Here is a 20,829-nt window from a genome sequence, read left to right as displayed (position 1 = left end):
CCCACCCATATTTCTACTTTAGAGGCCCTCTGATAGCTTCAGGGAAGCTGTTCTCAATGCAGTCATTTTCTTATTTTAGAGTTATTCATCCAGGTTGGGCGCAGTGGCTGACGCCTGTAATCCCAGCACTTTGGGAGGCCGAGGCGGGCGATCACCTGAAGTCAGGAGTTCACAACCAGCCTGACCAACATGGGGAAACCCCGTCTCTACTAAAAATACAAAATTAGCTGGGCATGGTGGGGCATGCCTGTAATCCCAGTTACTAGGGATACTGAGGCAGGAGAATCACTTGAACATGGGAGGCGGAGGTTGGAGTGAGCGGAGATCACACCATTGCACTCCAGCCTGGTCAACAAGGGCAAAACTCCATCTCAAAAAAAAAGAAGAGTTATTCATCCAAAGAAGCTCAGACTTAATAGACATTGCAGTTTTCCATTACCACTAGGACATATGGGCAGAGCAACTAGAAGTCAAGGGTGGACACAGCTTCCTGGATTTTGAGACCTCTGTTGAAAAGTTCTAGGTTTATTTCAGTTCCTCTCTTGCTGCAGTACTCAGGTAATTGCATGCTGGCAAGAGGAGGCTAATAAGAAATTTACCTGCGACGGTAATTTTGAACTTCAAAGGTGAACCGTATGGAGCCTCTTGGGCACATTTTTTGTGGCAAAATGAATGCCATTCACAGTACTCCTCTGAGTGATCTGAATGAACAAATATCATCTTTATTCACAATGACAGCAGTGTGCTGTGTGTTTTGCCCAGCCAGGAGGAAAATGTTAGCCATTGCATTGCATAAGGGCTTCATCTGGAAGACCTCAAATTTTCCCCACCAAAAATTTTTAAAGTTTTAGTTTGAATCATGGAGAGAGGAGATTTTTTGATATTTATATGCTATGTTGGAGGAAAAACTTTTTTTTGGCTTACTATCAAATGTTTAATCTTTTTGTTTTTGTAACATGTGAATATATTTGGTGTTTATAAGGTAGCTCTCCTGTATGGACAAATGGTATTCTTTAGTATTTATTATCAAAGGATCTGGCCTCTGATTTATAACTTTGTTTTCCTCTGCCTCATACAGAAATAAGTTGTTTCCTGAGTCTGCTATAAGGAATATCATGTATCAGATATTACAAGGACTCGCATTTATTCACAAACACGGTAGGTGATTCGGAGTGTTGTGCTTTTGAAGAGCAGTGAAATGTTGTTATCAAGTAGAAGTTGTAGGAAACATTAATATTTTTTGTAGCTGACTCCCAGAAAAGGTTGAAGAGTTGAGAGGCTGACAATGGATTTTAAAATATATTAACTTTTATAACTTGATCTCTGAATTTCCCTCATTACTTATTGTGTCTGCATGTTTTTATTCTGTAGGCTTTAACATTAAGCTTGTTGGTTATAGATCTAAATATTGTTTCTGACCATTGAGTAGTATGTTAAATGAGAAACCTACAATTAGAATTCTGAGCAGTTTCATGTATTATGTTTGGTCCACTAACAGTGCTTCACTGTTACTTCTCATTTTTCTAATGTATTTATATTTCAACTTGTTTCAAGTGAGTTTAAAAGTAGTCTAACAAAATGTGTGCGACACAGGAAAATAGAATAAATTAAAAATTAGCCAACTAAAAAAAGAGACAAAGGCAAAACAAGGTGTGGATATAGCCAGAGGTGAGGTTAGTCCTCAAAATGCATGCCAGCAAGTTTCATTTCAGTAGAAGAAGCAGGCTAAGATTTGATTGTGAGCTCGTTGTCAGACCATGCAAAATGTGAAATATTACCAGTTACAACACACGTAGGTAAAAAGAGACCAGTTACCCAAGAAAAGCAGAACTATTCTTGATACCAAGACCAGAGAGAAGCTTTTTTCATGGACCCTTTAGAGAGGACGGTATGTAACATGACTTTATCATAAACACAGTGATGGGTTTTAGAGGGCAGTTTTTTGTCATATCCCTCAATGGAGGCCAATTACATCACCTAATCAGAGAAAACATTTCTACGGGGACCAGTCTGAGTTGTTCTACAGATGGTCTGGTTAGGCTGGGGAGAAATTTAGAATATCCAAAGGAACGATGACCACATACCATTCTGGAAATCCCCCATCACCGTTGTTCTTAGCTGAGCTTTTGAAAGGTATTAAGCAGCAATGAGTTTGAGGTTCTATTTTCCAGCAACTACCTGGAGTATTGCTGCTTGTTGTTACTAACTAGACACAGACCCAGCTGGGGTTGGATCAATACTTCTTGTGAGCACAGAGCCACCAGATGGACGTATCCACAGGTGGGCCAGAAGTCTTCTCAGGAGGTCATTTGAGGTCATTGTAATATACAGACAGATGGGCGAAGCTGATTTTGCATAGGTAGAAATCCATTTACTCTCAGTCCAAGGATGTTGTTGCCATTGTAAATATTGCACCAACAAATAAGTTTTATTACTCAAGGAGACTGGGTGGAAGCCCTTTGATAATATAGTCAGTTCAGATTTTTAAACTTTTTTTAAGAGAAGGTCTCAATATGCTGCCCAGGCTGGCCTTGGACTCCTGGGCTCTAGCGATCCTCCTGCCTCAGCCTCCTGAGTAGCTAGTTTAGATTTGATGTAAATTAACAGTGAGTAGAAAAGACCTTGTGCTGAAGAAGGTGGCATAGTGCATCTGGGATCATTACCAGCCTGTCCTTTACTTCCGAGGTAGCTGCTTACAATTAGAGACTAAATGAAACACAGACAAACCTAGGCTATCTGCAAATCCTAGTCTGCCTCAGGCACATACTGAGTAATCAGCATGTACTATGCAAGACTGAGTCAAATTGTGAACCAGTTCTAGTCAAAAGTTTCTAGTACAAGTTTTCTCTGATTCCACTGACATTTGTAGAACTAGCACTTGGGCCTTTATTCACAAGAATTCACAAGAGATGGTGTGAATTTGCAAAACATTAAAAACTTCTGGCATGGTATCTTAGGGACAAGTAGGAGAAAGGTCACTTATTAGATTAAGAGCTCAGGGAAAAGAAATAATGAGAATTCAATGGGATTCTCAAAAGAGATAACACATTTTCAGATAGAGACCAGTCATAGTGTCTCAGTTGTTCAGGCTATTTTCTCAGTACTGGGAACTGAGTGGTAGACTTAAACAAAAGTTAATATTCTTTGGTTTTCTCTTCTTTCTCACTTTTGTTGCTATTCTTTAGACCCAGATACTTGTTGCCAGAAAGTAGCCTTCTGTCCAGGCCTCTACCTAATCAAATGTATGCATATATATATATATATATATATATATATATATATATACACACACACACACACACAAACACATAGACCACACATAAGCACCCCAAGACACATGCAGACACATGCAAACATCTACATGTACACATACCCACATGCATATATACCTACATATACATTCATCTTACACACACACACACACACTCATCTGTAGCACATAATTTAGCATCCATATATTACTGTGTCAAAACAGTTTGTTGGAACTCTGCACTGTGTTTCCCTCCATGCTCTAGACACTCAGACCACAAGGTACCAGGGAAGGCTCAGTTTATGGAGAAGGTCGGACCTTGGCTTTTATAGCCTCAACACCATTGCCATTACCAGAGATTCTTGTTGACACTTTTCCTCAGCAATTAAGTGCCCAGTTCCAGTTTGAGCTTAACATTTTATCTGTTACCTTATTTCCTTGCCAATTTATCAGGTAGAACAAATAGGTGTTATCTAGTCTTTACAAAAAAGAGGAAACTAAGGTTCAGAGAAGTTCAAAAACCTGTGAAAGGTCCCATTGCAATAAAGTGGTTGAGTGGAGATTAGTTCAGATAGCCTATGCCTGTTTGCCATGCTTGATTAGAAAAACCTGCCTGTGCTCACCGAGAACAAGAGAATAAGAGGTGAAGAAAATAATAATCATTGTAAGTGGTATAGAGACTAATTTCAGTTTCACCCTGTCACCCAGGCTGGAGTGCAGTCACGCAATCTCGGCTCACTGCAACCTCTGCCTCCCAGGTTCTAGCGATTCTCATGCCTCAGCCACCTGAGTAGCTGGGACTACAGGTGCATGCCACCACGCCTGGCTAATTTTTTTTTTTTTTTTTTTTTCGAGATGGGTCTCGCTCTGTCACCCAGGCTGGAGTGCAGTGGCGCGATCTCAGCTTACTGCAAGTTCCGCCTCCCGGGTTCACGCCATTCTCCTGCCTCAGCCTCCTGAGTAGCTGGGACTACAGGCGCGTGCCACCACACCCGGCTAATTTTTTGTATTTTTTAGTAGAGACGGGTTTCACCATGTTAGCCAGGATGTTCTCGATCTCCTGACCTCATGATCCACCCGCCTCAGCCTCCCAAAGTGCTGGGATTACAGGCGTGAGCCACTGCACCCGGCGCCCGACTAATTTTTGTATTTTTAGTAGAGATGGGGTTTTCACCATGTTGGCCAGCCTGGTCTCGAACTCCTGCTGTCAAGTGATCCACCCATCTTGGCCTCCCAAAGTGCCAGGATTACAGGAGTGAGCCACTGCACCCAGCCCCTATCCCATTTTCACTGCTAAATGATTTTTAGAAATTGTCTAATGGTTTTTGTATGGTATTGACTTTGGTTAAGTGCACGTGTACCTCTATATTTCTTTCCTTCAGCAATGGAAAAAAAGCACTTAAAGCACTTCAAAGATTAGTCATGTAAATTTCAGGCTTTTCTCTGGTAGCCCATTCTCACTGTGAGGAGGTGCATTCTGCCTCTGGGGGGTAGACTCCTCTGAGAGGGGAGAACAGTGCTGCAGGTAGTTGCTATGGCCATACTTCATGTCACTATTTCCTTCCTACGGGGAATGAAAATACAGCTCTACTTGGTACTGATTGAGCAATGCCAAAGCATATGTCCTTTGCAGGAATTAAATAATTAATGCAAATGGTCTGTTTCAACTCTGACTTGACCTTACAGATATCCAGGTCACACTTATTCGTGCCAGAAATAGAAATGCATTGGACAGTCTGAAGGACAATGTTTTGCACCAAGAGATGGTTCTCTGCCTCTGTGTTTCCTCACTGTCTTGCTGTGCATGACCTTGAGATAGTCCATTGCCTTTCTATGCATTGCCGTCGTTCTAGCCTTCTTGATAAAAACATTGTAGGTTTGAATTTAATAATATCTGGGAAATTAAAGTTTCCACAGCAGGAAAGTGTCCTGTATAAATTCATAGTGTTTGAAGATTCTCTGGTTATTTCCATATATTCATATCTGATTCATCAATAACAAAATGTGGTAGAGGGGAGAAAGCCTTCTTTGTGGCTTGATGTTTTCCTTGCCCAAGGGTTATTAATGAAAAAGTAAGCACACACATTTTCTGCCAGGATGAAAGAAAATCCCTCTGTTATTCAGCTGGCATATAGGGGTGAAATTAAATTGAAGGTCTGTTCCTGTCTTCTGGAAGTCAAACAGTTTTGAACAGGAAGGTTCTTATCATAATAGCACTTTGCTGTTGCGTGATCTCTGAATGACCCCAACTAAAAGGGTTTCCATTGTGAATCAGAAGCCCAAAGGAAGAAGTAGGCTTATTGTTTTAGGTCACATTGCACACATCAGCAGAACTGGAACCCTGCTACGAATCAGAGTTTTAGTACTACCTCCTCACCGATGGAGCATGTCAGATGTAATTCTTATTAGCAAAAAATGGAGCCATGTCTGCCTCCCTACTTTAACAGGTTGTAGGAGAGTAAAATGAGAGAATGTGTTAATATTAGTACTGTTAATGACCAGCTCTTGCAAGGTATTAATGTGCAAGCACTGCTCAAAAAGCTTTATAGCCTGGGCGCAGTGGCTCATGCCTGTAATCCCAGCACTTTGGGAAGCCAAGGTGGACGGATCATCTGAGGTCAGGAGTTCGAGACCAGCCTGACCAACATGGCGAAACCCCGTCTCTACTAAAAATACAAAAATTAGCTGGTCATAATCCCAGCTACTTGGGAGGCTGAGGCAGGAGAATAGCTTGAACCCAGGAGGCAAAGGTTGCAGTGAGCCGAGATGGCACCACTGTACTCCAGCCTGGGTGACAGAGTGAGACTGTCTCAAAACAAAACAAAACAAAAAACAAACAAAAAAAAAACTTTACAAATATAACACATTTAATCCTGCAGAACAACCCTATTAGGTAGATGCTATTATTTCCCCATTTTACAGATAAGAAAACTAAGGCACAGGAAGGATAAGTACTTTTCAGCCAGTGAGTAACAGAATTATGATTTGAAATCAGGCAACTTGGCTGATCTGCACACCTACCCACTATGCGGCATTGCCGCTTGTAAGGAAATAGTAATGTCATGTTAAAATAGACATGAAAAGCACCTGTATATGACATAAGGATCTTATACTTTTAATTACCAGGAATAGATCTCATGTGTATAAGGCTAATAACAGCCCATTGCTACATTATTCAGTACTTAACAGAGGGCTAGATAGTCTACAGATATATTCACAAATTTGTTATAAAGACTTCTACTTGAAGTCAATATAACAAATACAGCATATGTCAACTGACAGATACAGTTTTTCATCAGTCATTTTTATAGTCTGTTAGCAATTAATTTTCTTTCCCAGCCATTTTCCCTTGCTTTTTTTGAGCCTGAAGTAGGGCCCATAAAAAGAGAAGCTGCTTAAAGGGATATGTGGGGAATCGGAATCTTCCTTCCCCTCATTTCATTAGTGTGCATGTCCTCTGTGGAAGTGTATGATTAAAGAGGAGTTAGCAGTGAGGGAGAGGATAAAGCTTGGCTGATGGGAGGAGTGGCCAGTGTTTACAGGAGCATGACTACGGTGGAAACAAAGAACGAGGTCTGGAGTGTGAGCACGATACTTGCATCTGAGTATGAATTGATGATAGGAAGAACTGAGCAGAGAGAAGACACAAGTTTGTTGTGGTGGGTGTTCTAGATGATGCCAGAGGGAGTTGCCATAGTGGGTAGGGGCTGCAGAACAAAGGACCCATTATAACGGAACTGCCACATAAGTTTGGAAATAATAATTACCCCAACTAAATGAGAAAAAGGGAGTCTATGAGGGGAAATAGCATTAATCTAGACTTGAGAGGATCAAAACAACAAATCAAGATTTAGCTATATGGGCCGGGCACAGTGGCTCACGCCTGTAATCCTAGCACTTTGGGAGGCTGAGACGGGTGAATCACTTGAGGCCAGGAGTTGGAGACCAGCCTGACCAACATGGCAAAATCCTGTCTCTACTAAAAATACAAAAATTAGCCGGGCATGGTGGTGCAGGCCTGTAATCCCGGCTACTTGGGAGCCTGAGGCATGAGAATTGCTTGAACCCGGGAGGTGGAGGTTGCTTTGAGCTGAGATGATGCCACTTCACTCCAGCCTGGGCGACCAGCAAGACTCTGTCTTACAAAAAAAAAAAAAAAAAAAAAAAAAAAGATTTAGCTATATGGATTGAAAGGGAGAGTAGAGCTGGACACTATAATAGCTATGACACATTTCTTGGTGGAATTGGGAGTAATTCATCTACCGCCCCCTGCCACCATGATTCAGTTTTCCCATCTGTTGAGTAAGAAAATGATGCCTGCCATTCCTTTTTTTCACTGGAATGTTTTGAACACTCTGAGTTTTTAGGAAGACAAACCATGGTCTCACAATTCATGTATTTTCAGAGGTCGCAGGTGCATTGACAAAAGATCACTGTAATCACTGCTTGTATCCTTACACATTCTTAAGCCAATTCCAAAATGGAAACACACAATCAGGCCTTCTGCAAGCTGGAGGGTGCTCTGAAGAACAGAGGGTCCAAACACAATGACTCAGTTATACTAAGTCTTAGAGATGTCACCCACTGTGGTGGGCATGAATAAATCTTTATTTAATTAGGCTGATCATAAGCATCTAAATGTGTCCATATCAGAAATCTTTTCTTTCATTTTAAAGGCCATTCTTGACTGATACTGAACGCTCTTTGCATTTGTTGAGTTGACAACCTCAAGTTTGGTTCTTATGTATAATTTTGGTTTATTTTACTATTAAGTTCACTAGGATATTTCAAGGAATTGTATGAGGAAGGCCATTAGGTATGTACCAGTACAATGGCAGGATAAAGAATGAGCAGTGGAATATATATTCATAAATATTTCACAATATACATACAAACCCGTGTATGCATGTGCTATAAAATAGCAAACTTGCTGTGCCTGTCTCTGGTTTAACCCATGTCAAACTTTTTTGATCTCATCAATGCCTTGGATTGTGGAAAATAAAAGCAACCCCGTGATGGGAAGGAAGTACTTCCTCCTCTCACTTATGCCCTCTTGAATGTATCTGATCACTTCTATACCTTCATCCCCTTCTGTATTTACTGGGTTCTAGGCTCTGTAATTACATTCACTTTGTCCATCTATGCCAGCTACTTCTCCTACAGATCCGCCATTATGCCATAGTATAATACTATCCATTTGGAACTTGACCCAGTATTAAGTACTGTTGTCTTTAGAATGATGAACAGAGAGGATTGTCCTATTACTAAAATATTGTTCCTTTCCATGATAATGGCAATTAGTGTATTTTCACATATAACCACATCACAATCACCCTCCCTTTGCTCTAGGGCAGTGACAGTCTTTGGAAAACAACCTTGACTAAGATTTAGTCCTACTAGAGTTCCTGCCTTCATTCATTCATTCAACTAATACAACTCCCTCTGTCACAAGGACAACCAGCTCTGAGCCCTCATTGTCCCCTGCACTACTGGGTCATTGTTCTCTCTCAGTTCTCAGTGCTGTCTCATGGGTTTCCTCCCTCCCATCCTCCTCACAGCTCTGGTTTGCTCTCTAGTTGACCCTGGTGCTTGGCTCAGGTAGATGTGTTAACATTAAGCTGTTTAATGTTCCCTACAGACGAAAGTCCTTTGTTCAATCAGCAAGAATATATTATGAGACCACAGTGCTCCTGCCACTGTGCCAGGCATTCATAAGAAATATAAATGTGGCCTCTGCCCTTAAAGTGCTTCCGCCTAATTCATAAAAAATGGTTAGCCAGGCGCGGTGGCTTACACCTGTAATCCCAGCACTTTGGGAGGCTGAGGCGGGTGGATCATGAGGTCAGGGGATCGAGACTACCCTGGCTAATATGGTGAAACCCCGCCTCTACTAAAAATACAAAAAATTAGCAGGGTGTGGTGGCAGGCGCCTGTAGTCCTAGCTACTCAGGAGGCTGAGGCAGGAGAATGGCGTGAACCCAGGAGGCAGAGCTGGCAGTGAGCTGAGATTGTGCCACTGCACTCTAGCCTGGGCGACAGAGCAAGACTCCGTCTCAAAAAAAAAAAAAAATGGTTAACATACCTCAAGTTGATAGAGCTCAACCGGAGTTAGAGGGGAGGGCCTATTATGTCCATGAGGGCAAGAGTCATGTCCATTGCATTGTTTCTGAATCCTTAGAACCTAATCTGTTGCCTGGCATGGAGTAGATGCTCAGTGAAAATGTGTTGGTCGAATGAATGAATGAATGAAGGCTACCATGTTAGAATGGCATGATGGAAGAAGCAAAACTCAAAACAGGTGTTGGAGGATGGCAAAAGTTGGGATTGATGTAGACAAAAAGGAGTAAAGGGCACATTATTAATGGAAATAAGTACAGTTACGCATCACTTGATGACTGGATATGTTCTGAGAATGTGTTGTTAGACAATTTTGTTGTTGTGCAAACATCATAGAGTACACTTACTTAGACACACCTAGATGGTATAGCCTATTACATAGCTGGACTATATGGTATAGCCTGTTGTTCCTAGACTGTAAGCCTCTACAGCATGTTACTGTACTGAATACTATAGGCAATTGTAACACAGTGGTAAGTATTTGTGTATCTAAACATAGAAAAGGTACAGTAAAAATATAGTATAAAAGATTTTTTTTAAAATGGTACACCTGTATAGGGCACTTACTGTGAATGGAGCTTGCAGGAAATGGCTCTGGGTGAATCAGTGAGTGAGTATGAAGGTCTAGGACACTTTATAAACACTGTACACCGAGGATACACTAAATTTTTAAAATTTCTTTCTTCAATAATTAATCTTAGCTTGCTGAAACTTTTTATTTCATAAACTTATACTTTTTTTAACTTTTTGACTCTTTTATAATAACATTTGGCTTAACACATTATATGGCTATACAAAAATATTTTTTTATATCCTTATTCTATAAGCTTTTACTGTTCTTAAATTATTATTATTACTTTTTTAACTTTTTTGCTAAAAACTAAGACACAAATACACACATTAGCCTAGGCCTACACAGGGTTAGGATCATGAGTATCATTGCCTTCCACCTCCACATCTTGTCCCACTGGAAGGTTTTGAGGTGCAATAATACGCAGGGAGCTGTCATCTCCCATGATAACAAAGCCTTCTAGGTACCTCCTGAAGGACCTGCCTCAGGCTGTTTTACAGTTAACCTTTTTTTTTTTTTTTTTAGTAAATAGAAGGAGTACAATTCTAAAATAATGATTAAAAGTATAGTATAGTGAATACTAGATAAGGATTTTTCAGCTTCATTATAATATTATAAGACCACCATCATATATGCAGTCCATCATTAACTGAAACTTCGTTATGCAGTGCATGACTATACAGTGAACTTACAAAGAATGAGGAGTTGCACCTGATTGGAGCACACTTTACATGTATTGATAAGTGTTGGAAAATAAGTTCCTCTCTTTAGGTAGAGTGAAAGGAGTTCAGCCCTGTTAAATATAAAAAGGAGTCATGGATGGTTTTTGTGGGTGAATGAGAGAGTGACAAGGGAAAGATAGTGTTTAAGTGGTCAGGATTATAGGAGAGAAGCTGGAGCAAGGAAGGTCTGCAAGAAAGTGGCAATGCAGGCATAGGCAGTGAGAAAGTAGAAAGAGACAGATATGAGATTTACCCCCCCAACCCCCACCCCGCGCCACTCCAAAACGAAGTCTTGCTTTGTTGCCCGGGCTGGAGTGCAGTGGTGTGATCTCAGCTCACTGCAACCTCCACCTCGCAGGTTCAAGCAATTCTCCCACCTCAGCCTCCCGAGTAGCTGGAATTACAGGCATGTGCCACCACGCCCGGCTAATTTTTAAAATATTTTTAGTAGAGATGGTGTTTCACCATATTGGCCAGGCTGGTCTCGAACTCCTGACCTTCAAGTGATCCGCCCGCCTCGGCCTCCCAAAGTGTTGGGATTACAGGCGTGAGCCACCGCGCCTAGCTGATATGAGATGTTTTGATAGAAAATACGACACAATCTCATAACTGGGTAAGGATGGATCCAACATAACTGCAAGGTACCTAGAAATCTTATCCAAAGGTTAGGAAGGGGAGATGATTTGGGAGAGGACAAAAGTGGTTTTGGATAAGTTAACATAGGGATGATAGTGACATCCAGTTGCTGTCCAAATAGAGATTTAGGTCTTCAGAAGGGTAGAGAAGGCACATTAGAAATGTAGACTTGAGCGTTGTCAACATACAGGTTGTCAAGGAATCGTGTAGATCTTCAGTGATGGCTATTAATTTCTCCCATAATGTGCTAGTTAGAATCCAGCTTTCACAACATTGATACAGATTGAGTATCTCTTACTTGAAATGCTTGGGTCCAGAAGTGTTTCTGAATTTGGATTTTTTCAGATTTTGGAATATTTACATTATATTTTACCAGTTGAACATCCCTAACCCAAAAATCCGAAATCCAAAATGCTGCAGTAAGCAATTTCTTTATGTGTCAGGTTGGTGCTCAAAAAGTTTCAGGTTTTGGAGCATCTCAGATTTTGAATTTTCAGAGTAGGGAATACTCAGCCTGTAATGATAGCAATGATAAAGTGTAACAAATAATAGCATCAGCAGCAGCTGAGTTGTATTTCCAGTATTGGTGTCCCATTGAGATTTGGAGCCACATTAAATGATGTCTAGGTTGGTGATACTCTCAGGAAGTGGGAGGTTTGGGGTTTTCAGAGACATATATTGCAATTCACTGGGCGTTTGAGTGAGCTTGGAAGATTGCCATGTTGACTATCTCCTGCCTGTACCTCCAGAGCTCTGCTATAGCTGAGACAGGCTTCCTACGTGATGAGTTATCTTTGCCTTTCATGTGAGCTGCAAATGTACCATTGTACTTCCTCACTAGGCAAAGTAATAAGTACTTAACATTTAAACATATGTTGCAACATACACCACAATCTCAGATATGAGTAGGTCATATTCATAAATTATTTCTTAAACAAAAATTATAATTGTGTTTCTGCTGTGGTATAAACTCTCAATTCCCATCAGACAGTTATCTGGGCCGGGCATGGTGGCTCACACTTATAATCCCAATACTTTGGGAGGCTGAGGCAGGAGGATAGCTTGAAGCCAAGAGTTCAAGACAAGCCTGGGCAACAGAGCAAGACCCTATCTTTACAAAAACAAAAACAAAAAAAACAAAAAAACTAGCCAGGCACCATGGTTTGTGCCAGTAGTCCCAGCTACTTGGAAGGCTGAGACAGGAGGATCACTTGAGCCCAGACTGCAGCGAACTATGATTGTGCCACTGCACTCCAACCTAGGCAATAGAATGAGATGCCATCAGTGATATTTTTCCCTTGAGTGACAGTTTATTTTTGCAAAGTTATCTCAGCCTATAATCCAGTTTGATATTTTAAAAGAAATTTTCTCTCTAGTTAAAAAAAATTATGAAGATCACCTTTGAATGATTTGCAAAGGGAAATGAATGTAGTAATCCTATGAGAAGTTCGAAGGACTCTACATTATCTGTGGGATGAATGCATAAAGCCTTTGGTGCCATGCCAGACTACTTTTTAAATTATAACTATTTTGCAGAGAGCAATACAATTGCAAAGAATAATACGAAGCAAACTTGCATTTGGATTTCTTCTCCTCTACTGTCTCTATAGGCTTCTTTCATCGAGACTTAAAGCCTGAGAACCTCCTCTGCATGGGACCAGAACTTGTGAAAATTGCAGACTTTGGTTTGGCCCGAGAAATACGATCAAAACCTCCATATACAGATTATGTATCTACCAGATGGTGAATACCATTTTTCTCAAAATTATTTAATTGCACTTCTTTAAAAAGATATCATTATGCTAAGGATAATATTAAAGTCACAAACGTTAACTTTTCACTAAGAGAAACAGTGCAGTCTGAAACATATATTTATAGATATGTTGGTAATGTACAAGGTTAAAAATCTTGTGTTCTAAATCATGTTAAAAGAAAACTTATTATGCTTTTCTATAATGTAAATAAAGTTTTATATATAGGCCTTCCTGAGGACAGCTTAACAAAAGAATTATGTAAAATATTCTGCAAAGACCTGTCTGAGAACCATCTAATTGCTATTGTGAAAACTTTGAGACACTGGGAATTTGATTTAAGCAGTTTGCCATGACCAAGTAGTCTACACACAAGTTGTAGGTTTTTTCCTCCCTCTTCCTTTCTCTCTTAGTTTTTCCCTTCCACTTTCTCTTTTCTCTCTTTTTTCCTAATTCTTACTTTCTCTGTGTTTCTCAAAGATGCCATAGAGAAGTCTCCTGTAGAGAAATGCTCAGTAGAAAATATTGTGAACTAGAGAAGCACTACTTGTCAACAGCAGCCCACGGCAGTTGCCAAGTTCTCACAATTCCATTACACCACAGTGAACTAGAGAGAAAATAGGAACATATACACCCCCTCACTGAGAACTGATTGTTATTTAATTTAATGTCTGAGTGGTGGAAGCAATAGCTAGCAGTTAACCTTTGTTCCTCCAGGTACAGGGCTCCAGAAGTACTCCTGAGGTCTACCAACTACAGCTCCCCCATTGACGTCTGGGCGGTGGGCTGCATCATGGCAGAAGTTTACACCCTCAGGCCACTCTTCCCTGGAGCCAGTGAAATTGACACAATATTTAAAATTTGCCAAGTGCTGGGGACACCAAAAAAGGTAATGATACAGAACAAAGGCCAGTGGGCCAAAGCCAACAGCTTCCCATGCTTCCTCCGCTCAGCCCTGTTCAGCACTGGCATGATTGAGCACCTGCCCATTCTAGGCTCTTTCTCTTGACCTCAGTCATTCTCCACTGCCCACATTCTCAGATACGGTCGGCTTCTCTTCCTCCTCCTGTTCTTAAGTATGACATCTGTCATGGCTCCTTCTGCCTTCCTCTCTGTATCATCTCACCTCCCTTGCAGAACTTCTCAGTTCTCATTGCTACAACTCCTACGCCTGTTCAGAAGTCTCCTGAATGTAATCCTTAGCCCCTGCCTCCCTCCATTATTACTCCACTCACATGTTTACAACGCTCTATGGGATTTTCTCCTGACTCCCTCACCATCACCTCAAACTCATCATTGCCTTTTGTTTAACACCCTACTAGCTTCCTTCTTTCATTCTCCATTTTCATTTGTGGTCTAATCATAATCCCAGAGCCCCCACCTTGAGGCTGAATTTCAGCTTTACCTTCTGTCTTTCTCTTGCTCCCCTTTCCCTTCATCTAAGCGGTTGGTGGGTAAATCCTGTTGAATATTGCCACATGGCTCTTGTTCCTTCAAGTCCACTGCTGCCATTACAGACTGGACCACAGTCACCCCCCTGTGTCTAATGTCATCTTCCCCATCTTTCTGCCTTGAAGTATTTTCACTCTGGCTTCTTGTTCAGTCTGTGGCCAGATTCAGCTTCCTAAAGAACAGCTCTGGTACTGACTTCCCCTCATAAAAGTATTGGTTGACTCCCCATTGCCCAGCCTCATAACTCCTATTCCTATCGCTCACTTCATACCTATACACCTAACAGCTGCATGCCCTGAAATTTCCCTGCTTCTGTGCTCTGCACATAACACCCTCTGCCTGAGTGATATCTGTCACATGGCCGTCAGTAATCCCCCTCCTCACTGTTTCTCTAATCTCCTCCCCATCTTCAGCTGTGTCCTACGTTATTAATATTATTATTTGCGTACATAGTTGTTTCCTAGACCATAAGCTCACTCAGGACAAGGATTTGCTGTATGTTTATTTTCCCAGGTCCCAGCACCATTGCTGGTGCAAACTAGATCCTCAAAAAAATTTTTTAATCATTTGAATGAATTATTAATGCCACCTCTTCAAGAAAGTTTCCTGAGTCCAATGCTGGAATCTTTCTCCTCTGCATATCTCTACCTGTACATCTCTTGCAGCTTTTGTCAGTTTTTACTCTGCATTATACCATTTTTAAATAAATGCTCTTTTCTCTTTTAAGAACAATAATACTCTTAAGCGCAGGATTTATATTGGATCATTTTTGGATCTCCAACAACACTAAGCATATAGTAGGCATTCCAGAACTGTCAAGTGAATGAACGATAAAAGCTATATGTATTGCCACTTGGCTTTAAAAAGGAGTGGAGGAACAATTACCTTAGGCTGTATGTTATAAAATAGTAGAGTGTTAGAACTAGAAGGTACCTTAAAGACCATTTCTTTAGCATGTTCCATCATTCCCTCCAGCATTTAGTGTCCCATAGAAATGATGCATGAAAAAGTGGAAAGCTTGAGACTGGGTGAAACACCTTTCTTTACTGCTGGTCTTCTCCACATGTATACTTTCAATCATCAAGTTGAAGATACTGTAGGTAGAGTTTCACAAATTTATTTGTCCAGGAACAAAATGTTTTGTTTTATTTTGTTTTCCCCAAAAGAATATCTCATTGGCGGTTTTCAAAACCTCTGTCTCATGGAACACAGTTGGGGAAACATTAATTTGTTTCAATCCCAAAATCTCAAGAGAATCTCTTATGTAAAGATAATTAAGTTGGCAAATCCAGTGTCTTTTCCACTATTCCCCCAGATTTCATGGTCTTGGTGGTCTCTCTATTAATCTAAATCTATGTCTCATTCCATACAGTGCCACAGTAGTGAATGTGGGTGGTTAATGAATGTGGGTGGGTAATGACATGGTTGCCTTTCCATTTGGGGCACACATGCCAGAATACAAACTTATATCACAGCAATTGGCTGAGCAAGATTTTCTATCTTTTCCTTCTTTCAGACTGACTGGCCTGAAGGCTATCAACTTTCAAGTGCAATGAACTTCCGTTGGCCACAGTGTGTACCCAATAACTTAAAGACCTTGATTCCCAATGCTAGCAGTGAAGCAGTCCAGCTCCTGAGAGACATGCTTCAGTGGGATCCCAAGAAACGACCAACAGCTAGTCAGGTTTTCTTCCATTTTCTTGTTATAACGTTCATATCTAACTCTGAATAATTTCTATGAATTGCACAGGAAATATTTAATATTTAGTATTATGGGTGAGAAATAGTACAGAATACCACTAAGGGTGTACTATATAAGGTATGAGAACTTAAAATAGTTTGAAACTTACTGGGTATAAAGTAGTTACAATGTAAACAATATAGTTGCTTTGAAAATTGGCATGTAATTCACATGCTATATCACCATTTATATGGAAATGGAAATAAACATATATTTATCTGTCTTTGGAGAATGTTTTCAAATCTATTCTCTATGAGTTACAATTATATAGTAGTTTGTTTATAAGCCGGTACTGGTTGTTGAACTTCATATTATGTAAAAGTCCAACTGACTCATGACCTGAAGAGATTGACAGATGAGATAGACCTAGGATAGTAACTGCACTTAGTATTTCATAGCACTTTACAGTGTGCAAATGCTTGAATATATTTTATATGATTTTTAATCCAATAAAGACTCCATGAGACAGGCATTATTGTTTTCAATTCTGTGAGTGAGAAAACTCAATCTTGGAAAGTTTAAGCAATTTGCTCTAATCACTCATCCATTAATTAGTTCAAATAGTGCAACTAACTACAATTCAACCAACTGACCTGAAGTATGAAGTCAGGTCCACTGGTTTCATAGCTCCTTTCCCAATCCATCCTCCCATGGGCCACTTAGACTTAAATAATGAAATATACCCAAAAGAGGTATGGTAACGCTGGGGACTCTTATCACTCACAGGCATCTTGCAAGCCTCCTTTTGTGGTAGTTACATCTGGCCCCTTCTCAACTTGTCTCACTGACAATTACATTGCTCAGAGGATCATATAAGTAACCAATTCTAATCAGAGAAGATGTTCAGAAGAAGAGTGATGAGGATATTTGAAGAAAAGTGCCAATGTGGTGGTAGAATTTGTGATAGCTGGGGAGACAATAATTGGAGGAATAATTAAGGAGTGTAGAAAAGCAATTTTCTGAAAGCTCAAGGAAAAAAGAACTACAATTTGGTGCCGTAAGACTTTGGATGGCTCAAGGGTTGGAAAGCTCTCAGGAATGCAGTTCTGGTGGTGAAATTCACAAATGGCTGCAGGGCAGAAAAGAAGCTTTTGGATGAACCCAGTTTTTTAACAGATGCATATAAGAAATGAAAAGAAAAAGATTCTGTAACAAGGAAGCGAGAGAGGAATGTATGCTTTTAAGAATAGTGTGAAAAGCTAAAAATACCCCCCAAATCAGTTAAGACTTGCAAAAATGTCTGTGACTACAGAGAAGGCTTTCAAGTTATAATAGATGCTAGAGTCTGGGACCTCTACCAGGCTATTCCCATTAATTGCCTCTGTATCTACACTTGCATATAATCATTACAGATGTTTATAACTGTCCCAGGCCTACTCAGAAAGATTATGTTATGCTTAATAACTTTCATTCAGAAAGACAAGAGAATACAGGAAATATTTCAGAAAGAATTGTAACCCCCTAAACTTTAAGTTATCTCTTGGCTATCCAGAAAACTCAGTTATCCAGAACAACTGACACGGTTTTGTTCTTGATAGGGAAGGATTAACTATATCATGTATTACACTCTTGGCACTTTTGGGATAAAAGCATATGTGCCTGCTTATTTTGTACTCAATTCTTCAGAGTCTTCCAGGATCATTATGTTTGGCTCTTTCAGTTTTGTATTATTTTTTTCTTCTTCTGTGGAATGAGGAAATAGGCTTGGAAGGATGAAATACTCTATTTAAGACACATAGCAAATAAGTTACAAAACCAGGATCTGTGTTGATCCAGAATGCTTTTTAGAAGTAGCCAGGGTAACAGCAGTGTAACTGCCTACTATATATAAATAACTTTGTGTTGCAATCATTACATATATTTTATGGTATCTTAGATAAGAAAAATCACAAGGGGTGTTAAAAATTCAAGGTACTGTTTTCTAGTTGGGCTAAGAAACAGTAGTAAACTGGTCACAATGAAATATAACCCAGTAATCAAGACAGTGGTAACTTTCCTGGCTAGACTTTTCTCCTAAAGCCTTATTTGTCATTCCAGGCACTTCGATATCCTTACTTCCAAGTTGGACACCCACTAGGCAGCACCACACAAAACCTTCAGGATTCAGAAAAACCACAGAAAGGCATCCTGGAAAAGGCAGGCCCACCTCCTCATATTAAGCCAGTCCCACCTGCCCAGCCGCCAACCAAGCCACAGACACGAATTTCTTCACGACAGCATCAAGCCAGCCAGCCCCCTCTGCATCTCACGTACCCCTACAAAGCAGAGATCTCCAGGACAGATCACCCAAGCCATCTCCAGGAGGACAAGCCAAGCCCGTTGCTTTTCCCATCCCTCCACAACAAGCATCCACAGTCGGTGAGCAGCCCAGATTCACCAGTGAGCTTCGTGTCTGTTTATTCCTCTTCTGACCCCATTATTGTGTGAAATATTTTCTTTTTCAGTATACAGGGTCCAGTTATGGTAGATTTATGTTTGCAACAGCATGGAATTGTAAAGACGCTTGGCTTTGGAGTGAAAGATCTAAATTCAAGTTCTGGCTGTGCCTGTTAAAACCGTTGTCACTAATGGAGGCAGCTATAGGGTAGTGGCTGGGAGCTGGCCTCTGCAGCCAGACTGCCAGGGGCTCAAATCTCAGCTCTGCTGTTTAGTAGCTTGATACCTATGCAAGTTATCTGGCTTCTCTGCTCCTCATTTTCCTCATCTGTAAAATAAGGATAATAATAGTACTTACCTGATACAATTGCTTTGAGGACTAATGAGTTAATACTTGAAAAGAATTTAGAATAATACCTGGTACCTAGTTACAACTCTGTAAAGGTCAGTAATTGTTATTAATCCCTATGGATTCAGTTTCCTCATTTATCAAAGGAAGATTATAGTGCATGTCTTACCTACCAGACAGGGTTGTTCATGAGGATCAAAGGCCATGATGTTTTTAAGATGTTTTGAAAAGCATAAAGTGCTGTGTTAATATTTGTAGATTGTTATCCACATTACTGCTGTTATTCAATACGTTAATGCTGGGCTATTAACTGAGCCCAGATCTTTCTGCTCCTCTTTGGCTGCTTTTCAAAAGAAAACAATGAGTGTTAGATTTAGTAAAATAATAACCTGACAAGGGGTTCTATTTTTTATTAGCTTTGCAGTGCTGTCTGAAGAGGCCAACTGTCTATCCTTTATGAAAAAGTGGCACTTTCTGTGTCAGTTAGTATTTGCTGACTGCTGGCTCCCAACCACCACAATGTGAGATGCAAGGGTGGTATCTCTGGCCTAGTCACTTTATTGCAGCACACAATTTAGAAGTGGTATGTGTATGGAAATGTCCTGTTGTAGCTAATTCTTTATAGCTAAGAGATAGTAACTATATATACTGAGAAGGCAAAAAAAAGCATTATTTGCATTGATTTCTGTAAAAGGACAGGCTAACTGACATCTTAGCCTTAATTTCTTACATCCATATTTATAACAGAGATCATATTAACTCATCTAGGATGAGACTGAGTATGAATTTAGCCATCTTCCTGGTGTGTAAGAAGTATCTTAAAAATTTTTTTTATCCTTATTTTATACAACTTTAACATCATCAATGGATGGCAGCTGATACAATCCGTGAAGGATGAGTGAGACAGAAAGATTGGGAATGTGTTTTCTACAGTTGCCCCTTCAGATAAGCAATGTTATGCCCCAGGAGCCTCCTTTGCATAGCAGAGAAAGTTCAGATGGAGATTACTCATGGATGAGTTCTGTTAATGCCAAGTATTGCTTTCCCCCACCCCTTTGTTTACACAGAAAATCACAGCTGGCCTGGAGCACAAAAATGGTGAGATAAAGCCAAAGAGTAGGAGAAGGTGGGGTCTTATTTCCAGGTCAACAAAGGATTCAGATGATTGGGCTGACTTGGATGACTTGGATTTCAGTCCATCCCTCAGCAGGATTGACCTGAAAAACAAGAAAAGACAGAGTGATGACACTCTCTGCAGGCAAGTGTGCTGCTCACATTTGTAAACAGACTGAATCTGGAATTCATGAGATTATGGGTACATATCCGAGAATACATACTGTCTCTCGTGCTGACCCAAGCCATGCTCTCTTCATTCAGGTTTGAGAGTGTTTTGGACCTGAAGCCCTCTGAGCCTGTGGGCACAGGAAACAGTGCCCCCACCCAGACGTCATATCAGCGGCGAGACACGCCCACCCTGAGATCTGCAGCCAAGCAGCACTATTTGAAGCACTCTCGATACTTGCCTGGTAATATAAATGACTTGGCTTTACTTTGATTATTAATAAGAAACCCTGTCCTTGGAATCACATATTCACAAAGGTTCTGTTTTAGAGGGCAGATACTAGGGGGCTTCCCTTCAGAACTGAGGGGAACATCATAGAAATATTTGCTGAAGCCCAAGCCTCACTTTTTTTTTTTTTTTTTTTTTTGAGTTGGAGTCTCTCTCTGTCACCCAGGCTGGAGTGCAATGGCACCATCTCGGCTCACTGTAGCCTCCACCTCCTGGGTTCAAGCGATTCTCCTGACTCAGCCTTCTGAGTAGCTGGGACTACAGGTGCCCACCACCATGCCTGGCTAATTTTTG

General features: G+C 40.5%; 1 protein-coding gene across 2 annotated transcripts in view; it reads left to right on the top strand.

The window, feature by feature from the left end:
• Positions 1-20,829, top strand: part of CILK1 (ciliogenesis associated kinase 1) — a 40,244-nt gene that overhangs the window by 9,036 nt on the left and 10,379 nt on the right. For both annotated transcript variants that reach the window (XM_518544.9, XM_063813126.1), the window contains 7 exons: positions 1,079-1,158; positions 12,907-13,039; positions 13,765-13,936; positions 16,016-16,183; positions 18,278-18,598; positions 20,033-20,223; positions 20,343-20,491. In XM_518544.9, coding sequence (XP_518544.6) covers positions 1,079-1,158; positions 12,907-13,039; positions 13,765-13,936; positions 16,016-16,183; positions 18,278-18,598; positions 20,033-20,223; positions 20,343-20,491 — 1,214 coding nt within the window. The remainder of the gene's footprint in view (positions 1-1,078; positions 1,159-12,906; positions 13,040-13,764; positions 13,937-16,015; positions 16,184-18,277; positions 18,599-20,032; positions 20,224-20,342; positions 20,492-20,829) is intronic.

This window comes from Pan troglodytes, chromosome 5 (assembly GCF_028858775.2).
Source record: "Pan troglodytes isolate AG18354 chromosome 5, NHGRI_mPanTro3-v2.0_pri, whole genome shotgun sequence".
Lineage (NCBI taxonomy): Eukaryota > Metazoa > Chordata > Mammalia > Primates > Hominidae > Pan > Pan troglodytes.
Note: the sequence above shows the minus strand (reverse complement) of the source record. Positions and strands in the feature narration are given on the sequence as shown.